Raw genomic sequence first — 7,929 nt, 5'->3', positions numbered from 1 at the left:
ATGTCTAATGCTATGTACGAATATGATGAAAATGTACTTGATTCTCCAGGTTATCCTTATTTTAAAATAAATGTTATGTTAAAACCTAGTTATTAAAGCAATTATTGACATGTGTATACTGTTAGTTTATTTACATGATTAGACTTATGTTTGCTTTACAATGTTATATTCAATACTAAACTTTTTAAGTTAAAACAATTTACTGTTATATAGTTTTGTCTTGGTACTTATTATTGGAAAATTTATATATACAAATAACTGTTCAAAATATAGGTTTAATTGTTTGCTAACAAAATATCCTAGTGAAACAAGTTCACTGGAATATAAATAAAAACAAATTATACATTAATCTTCCTTTATTGTACCAACATATGTTTCTATGTGTTAACGAATCAACACACTTCAACTGGGTTTTTAATGGAAAAAAATACTCATCACTGGAGTATTACTTTCTCATTACTGGAGTATTTCTTTCCATTAAAAACCCTGTTGAAGTGTGTTGATTCGTTAACACACAGAAATATATGTTGGTACAATAAAGGAAGATTACTGTGTAATTTGTTTTTATATATAAATAACACATTTTGTAAGTTTAGTTAATATTTCCTTTAGCTCATATCAGAAAAAAGTTGCTAAAAAACAACACTAATATAGTAAAAATAATTATAATACAAAAATTTTAAATAAAATTTTTTAATGGTGTACAAAAGAAACAATACTTTTATTTCAAAATTCAACATTTTTACTTTAAAAACTATACTTTTACAAAATAAGTATATATATATATTTCTTTCTAATGAAGTTATGATTTTATTTTAGTCTTGAGTTTAAAAAAGATAATTTAATTTAAGTTAAACTTATACTGAATATAATACACAGAGAATTTATAATTGCTTTATATAATTAAATTCTAGAATATTTAAATGTTTGCCAGCACTTAATGGATTTTACATACAGTTTGGCATCTCTTTTTGTTTTTTTTTTGTAAAATTAAGGTTTTCCACCACTTTTTTTTTTAAAGAAACCATTTAGGACATTAAATAAATATGCAAATGTTGCTCTTTTTTATTTTACACTATGTGATTTCTATATAAGTCCTTTTAAAGACTATATGTTCTCAACAAGTGATAAAATAAATTCAAAGTTACTTTTAAGATAAATTGAAGGTATTATCAACTTATACAAATAAGATTTAAACAAAATTTTAACTTAGATGTAATAAATAAAATTTAACTAAAGTGTTCTAATTATTTAATTGTAAAAAAATAGTTTTGAAACTTTGTATGTGTTTAATTTTGTTAGTATAAATCATAATATCTTAAACATATCTTCAAAAATATTTGTTTTGTAAAGATATATTTATATATTTGATCTATTGATAAAAATTTGTACATGTGCTAATGTAAGATAAAAAATTAAACTATATAAATAAAATGAGTAGTTTTTGCTTATATATTTTATGTTGCAAATGGTTTGTCAAAAATTACAAAAACCTTGCTATAACAGTATATATTTGACATTTAGTTTTTATATTGATATTTATAAACAGTAGAACACAAAGTTAATATTTTGTATAATAAAATGGTGCTTAGTGTATAAAAAACTATTTATTCAGAAATAACATAGTAACATTATCTATTAATAGTGTATAGTTCAGTATTCCAGTTAATAGAAATAAAATTTGAAAGTTTCTAAAGTTATCTATCTTTTAAAAAGTTCCTATCAAGAAAAAATTTTGAGTTTATTTTAATTTAAAAATAATCGTATATTGGCAAAAGTATACAGAGCGTAAGTTTAGACTTATGTAAGTCTAAGACAAGCTCAAGTTAGCTTTTGTTTGATCATATAAATTCGATCATTAGACCACAAACTTTAAGTAGACTAAGACCCAGGTTTCATTCTTGTTGAAGAAAAATTTACAGTTGTCAATTTACAAATGGTTTATCATGTTAAAAATGAAACTTTGGTTTTCTGGTGTTGACCAGTGACATCAGCTTTGTCTTTTGCCCTGCAACATTTTACACATTGACAACTAGCCTAGACAGATGGTATGCTCATTTTAAATACAACAAAAGAGGCACCCGCAAAAGTCTACAGAGCCTAAGCCTGGACTCTTTTATGCTGTGAGACAAGCTCAAGTTATATAAGGTTTATTTATACCACTTCGATAGTCAGACCACAAGTTTTTGGTAAACTCAGACGTGGGTTTGTTCTTATTGAAATTCAACAGCCAGTCCAAATAAAAAAGATGTACTTGTCATTGGAATGAGCTTGTTTTATGGCATACAAAAGTCCAGCCTTAGGCTATGTAGACTTACGCTGTTTTTTTTTCTGTTATTGTATTAAATTAAATTGAGCATACCAGCTGTCTTGCCTAGTGGACAATGTATAAAACGTTGCACAGCAAAAAACGAAGCTGGCATCACTGATCAATACCAGCAAAGGGAAGCTTCATTGTAAAACTTGATAAACCGGTTTTAGATAGACCACTGCAAGTTTTTTGGTTGGGACTGACTGACTGACAAGTTTCAGCTAGAACGAAACCCTGGTCTCAGTCTACCAAAAGCTTGTTGTCTTGTGATGACCAAACCATTATACCTATAATTAGAAAACAATTCTAATTCTTATTGGGTATTAATTGATAAAAAACATGTTTTTACAAAAAAAAAAAGAGAACTATTTTATTATTATTATTTTATTTCTATGTTTTTAGAACACATTTAGATATTCGAATTCTCTATAATGTTAATTTAATTTTTACCCTTCTACATGAAGAACTAAGTTTATTAAAAAACTAGTTTTAGAAATAAACAATTTTAGAATATTTTATCACTATTATAAAATTAAACTACTTAATAAACACCTAAAACATGATTTAGAGCCACTTAAGATTACTTTTGAGTTTTTGGAAACTGCAGTACATGAAATTCTGTTTTTATGGAGAGTATACCCTTTAGTGTCCTTCAAAAACGTTTTTAAATATGGAATATGTGTACATCAGAATAAGCATCCTGGAGTATGCAAGTATATTGAAAAAGTTTTACTTTCTGCAAATCATCATTTCAAAAGACCAATAACTCAAAAGAAATCTGAAAAAGTCAGTAGGTTCTTTTTTCAATGTTCTAGTATAAGTATGCAGCGCATATATCTACTTTAATATTGTAACTTTTACAGAAATTTAAAAATAATTTTTTTAATAAGTAGTTTATATTATACTTTTTACTGCCGACCTTTTGCAGAAGCTTCAATATTGGTCATGTTTGGGGTTGCTAGCGTTTGTTTTTTATGTGTTTAAGACCGTGTTATACAGTTATTAAGACCTTCTAGCTCAGATTGAACGCCAATTAAATTTTGTATAAGTTGACTCCTGCTACTTAATTATAAAACTAATACTAATATATTGACTATATAGTAAAATATCGTTTATACACATTGAAAATGAAATTAAACAACAATATATATATAAATATAGTATAAGGTGGGCTCAGTGTGAAAGATTTAACTTATCAAGTTAAATAACTTAATTCTATCATCGCTCCTATTCATAGTTGAGCACAGTAAACTTTTATAAATTCTAAATTGATCAAAAAAGATGTCAAACTTTAAGAAGTTTGAAATTAAGCATTCGACGAAAAATATGCCAAATGCAAGTGAATCAGAATATAAAAAAGCCCTCATACAAAAAACGCAACATCTTGTTGGGCGTATGAGGTGGAAGGCGAAGTTTTTCGAAGAAGAAGATGTGTCAACAGAAGATCATGACAACTACGGCTTCAAAACCACACGTACACCAAAGCCGATAGAACATCTGCAGGCTTTCAAAGAAGATCTAATCAGAATGGTGCAAAACGTGGAATTCAGAAAACAAGAAGCCAATTCCAGACGGAACTATTAAAAATAATGCGGGATATAGGTAAGTGTAAAAATTTGATTGTGCCTTCAAACAAAACTGCAAACTTTTATGAAATTTCAGTGAGTGAATATAGAAAATTATTAATTAATAACATTACTAAAGACTATGAAAAATGTAATAAAACAACTTTAAATGAAATAAACTTAGAAGCTAAAAATTTAACAAAAAAACTAAAAATACTCGACAGTATATAAAAACTACCATTAACAAGTGCATATATAACGGTTAAAGACCACAAAGAGAATTTTTTAACACACCCTAAATGTAGATTGACTAACCCAACTAAGTCTGATGTAGGACGTATATGTAAGGTCAAAATCGACCGCATTAACAAAGCTGTGCGTCTGAATTCCAAACTTATACAGTGGACCAACACAGACCAAGTCTTAAGTTGGTTTACTGGATTGGAGGAACAGAAGTACAGCTTTTTTAAGTTCGATGTGGTCGATTATTATCCTTCTATTAGTAAAGAGTTGGTGATTAAATCACTGAACTTTGCTAATAATTACATTAGCGTACCTGCTGAGGACTTAAGCCTGATAAGAAATGCCTGCAAATCGGTACTCTGCGAACAAGGAGCTCTGTGGCGTAAAAAGGGAGTAAATACCACCAACTCACTTTTTGACGTATCACAGGGATCTTACATGGGCTCAGAACTATGCGAACTTGTTGGACTTTTCTTGTTAGACGGGTTAAAAGATATTTTTGGTTTAAATAGAGTTGGGTTATACAGAGATGATGGTCTACCTGTATTGCCCAACTCTTCTGGCTTTAACGTTGAGAAGCTAAAAAAACAAACCCATGCCTTCTTCAGATCTATGGGGTTGAGAGTCACTGTGGAATCTCCACTAGTGATAACTGACTTCCTAGATGTGAAGCTCAACTTGAATGATATCTCTTTTATGCCTTACAAAAAACAAAACGCTAAAATTATGTATGTCAACAAACAATCAAGCCACCCTAAAAATATTATAAAACAAATTTCTAACATAATAAATCAACGCCTAAACAAACGATCAAGTAAAAAAGAAAATTTTCTAAAGACAAAAGATGAATATGAAAAAATGCGGATACGATAATAAACTTAAATTTGAAAAACCTGAGCAACAAACAAAAAATAATCAAAAACATAAAATAAAAAGAAATGTAATCTGGTACAACCCTCCTTTTAGCAATTCGGTAAAAACTAATATTGCAAGAAAATTTATAAATCTAGTCAAAAAACACTTCAATAAACAAAATCCGCTAACAAAAATTTTCAACAAACATAATATGCGAATAAGTTATTCGTGTACAGCAAATTTAGAGAATATCATTAAGGCACACAACCAAAAATTTTTATATCAAAACTCAGGAACTCGAAGTCAATGTGGCTGCGCTGGTAGCTGTAAATATAATTTGAAAGGGGGTAATTGCCGTTTAGAGAACATCGTTTACAAGGCCACAGTTAACTCTGGCGTTGAGACGAGGTTCTATGTCGGCTTGTGCTCGACTCAGTTTAGATTCAGGTATGCCAATCATAAAAAATCTTTTAAATGCGGCATATATGAAAATGACACTGAACTTTCGAAGTATGTTTGTGGCTTAAAGCGCAGCGGCATTGACTTTGAAATATCCTGGGAAGTTATAAAAAGAGCACAGCCTATAGCTGACGGCAATAGCCCAATATGTAGGCTGTGTCTCAAAGAAGCAACAGCCGTTGTATATGCACTGAAAGACAAGAGATGCCTAAATAAAAGAAGCGAGTTTGTATCGTCTTGTAGACATATAAAAAAATCGCTTTTAAAGTTTAACAAGTTTTAATTTCATCTTAAAATAATCTAAATTTCAATTTGTATCTTATTTTTATCTTTATCTCTTTAAATTATCTGTCCTAATATATAGTTACTCACTGAAGTTTTATGAATTTTATTGTCGATTGGTAAATTAATTTTTGCACAAGCCGTTTTGCATGATTTTTAATGGTTCCAAAATAACGTCATAATCTATTTATGCTAAATTTTTTAACTTTCATTTGTGTATTTTGTTTTGTGCTTTATTTTAAACTTGTTTTGAAGCTAATGAGTGCATAGGCACGAAACTCGAGTCCTTTAAGTTTTACATCTTTAAATAAACCTTTTTATTAAAAAAGCCCTTAAGGTGGGCTCAATGTGAAAGATTTAATTTATCAAGTTAAGTAACTTAATTCTAAATATAATATAAAAAAATAATACGAACAACTGCGTATAGAACAGTAGTTGGCGCAGTGAGCTAAACTAAATCTATAATTAATTAACTCTATTCCTTTACGTGGGCGACCAGGGAGTAAAAACGTCTCTACAGTAGTTTTGGGCTGCAATTTCCTTCCTTGATCAAAAAAAAAAACTTTTTTCAAAAACATACTTTTAAATAACTCTAAAAGAACCTCTTTGTTTTCTATCACTTTCTCTTCTCTATAAGAATTACTATTAACACAAAAAACATACTTGTAAATTTAAACTAAAAATAAACCCTAAAACGTTTAATTTTAAAAACATAGAAGAAATTTTGAAAACCTGGAGAAAATTTACCAAAAATATTTGGCAACGCTTTAAGTATTAGTTTAAAAGAGAAAACTTTTTTAATTTAATTTTAGATTTTACACTTAATTAATAAAGTAGAAAAGTGTTTTTTTTAATTATCATCCAACACAATAAACGTTTAAATATATTAATCTATTTTAAAGCTATATTATTTTTAGCATCTTCAACAATTTTCGGTTTCAATAAAAGACCAAGATGCTGTTACTGAAAAAATTGTCTTTGATATTACCTTAACTGAAGAACTCCTCAAGTTTGTTTCTAAATAATAAGTAATTTTCAAATTATTGTTTCAGCTTTTATCAGTCCGAAAAATATTATTACGATGTTATCAATTTGTTACTAATATAAGTAAATTTTTCTAGATTAGATCCTTGTCTCGTTCATGCAGATCATCATTTCCGTTGTCTACTTCTACATCTGCAAGATAAAAGGAAAATAAATGAAAGTGAACCAGATGTTTCAAAAGAAAATATATCTTTTGAGGTATACGATAAGTTTTATTCTGTACAGCACAACTTTAAACTTTCTATTTAGCTTTAAGTTGAGTTATTTAATAATACTTAACGGGAGTCATAGTATATATATATATGTCTTCTAACAGTTTTTTATAGTGAGCATTTTAACCTGGTTAAAACAGTATTTTATTCGTTAAGTTGAAACAGGTTCTTTATTTTTTTTAATAGTTTGTTACTTCTAGATATAGGAGATATCTATTTGATAATAGTTAATTTTTGTTAAGGGTTAGTCGTAAAGTTAAATCCTTAGATGTAAATTTAGTTAATCCATTTAGTTTTATTTACTAAAATAATGTTAATTGACCTATAACATCTTCAATTTGAAAAAATCGGAACTAATTTGTAAATGATAATCTCTTCGTTGCAATCTGAATAAATTTTAAAACATTAAAACTTGTAGAATTTTGTAAAGTTAAGAAATAAGATCGTTTGGTTTAAAAACAAAATTCTAATATAATATACTTTTTTTATTAAATATACAACATTTATATCATTTAAAAAGATTATATAAATTTATCCTTTTCGAAAACTTTATTTTAGATTTCTATGCAAATCAGTAGCCGAGCTGGATCAGAATTTCTTAAACAAAACGAACAAGATGAAAATTCACTGAAATGGGTGAAGTTGGAACCTTACAGAAAAAACAAAGACCCCGAAAGACTATTTCCTATTATATCTGGCAACAACGCATCAACATTCGTTCAAATTCGAATAAATTTAATTTGTAACCCACTTGAACTAAAGTAGAAAATTGTTTGAACTTGATGTAAACATGTTTAATTATGTTTGTAGTACACAAATACAGTTGTGTTGTGATTGTTCTTGATATTCGTTCAACAGAATAAGCTATTTTTAGCGACCATTTTATTTGTTATTTTTTTACTTAATGTATTTAAAAAATATAAGTTTTACATGTACAACTAAATGATTTTCTTAAAAC

The 7,929-nt window shown here is 27.9% G+C and overlaps 1 protein-coding gene across 1 annotated transcript; it reads left to right on the top strand.

Annotated features, from left to right (window-relative positions):
- Positions 1 to 7,845, top strand: LOC145844854 (uncharacterized). The gene is made up of 5 exons (XM_082952275.1): positions 1 to 49; positions 2,958 to 3,097; positions 6,633 to 6,724; positions 6,837 to 6,957; positions 7,530 to 7,845. Exons 1-5 carry the CDS (start codon positions 1 to 3, stop codon positions 7,734 to 7,736), a joined length of 609 nt encoding a protein of 202 aa, XP_082808401.1. The 3' UTR covers positions 7,737 to 7,845.
- Positions 7,846 to 7,929: the final 84 nt, after the last annotated feature.

This window comes from Thalia democratica, chromosome 9 (assembly GCF_965202585.1).
Source record: "Thalia democratica chromosome 9, ktThaDemo2.hap1.1, whole genome shotgun sequence".
NCBI lineage: Eukaryota > Metazoa > Chordata > Thaliacea > Salpida > Salpidae > Thalia > Thalia democratica.
Note: the sequence above shows the minus strand (reverse complement) of the source record. Positions and strands in the feature narration are given on the sequence as shown.

Excerpts from the sequence above, each read along its gene's own strand:
- LOC145844854 (XM_082952275.1), top strand. The coding sequence starts at position 1 with ATGTCTAATGCTATGTACGAATATGATGAAAATGTACTTGATTCTCCA. Across the intron at positions 3,098-6,632 it reads CTCAAAAGAAATCTGAAAAA|CATCTTCAACAATTTTCGGT; the intron begins GTCAGTAGGTTC and ends TATTATTTTTAG. Across the intron at positions 6,958-7,529 it reads AAGAAAATATATCTTTTGAG|ATTTCTATGCAAATCAGTAG; the intron begins GTATACGATAAG and ends ACTTTATTTTAG.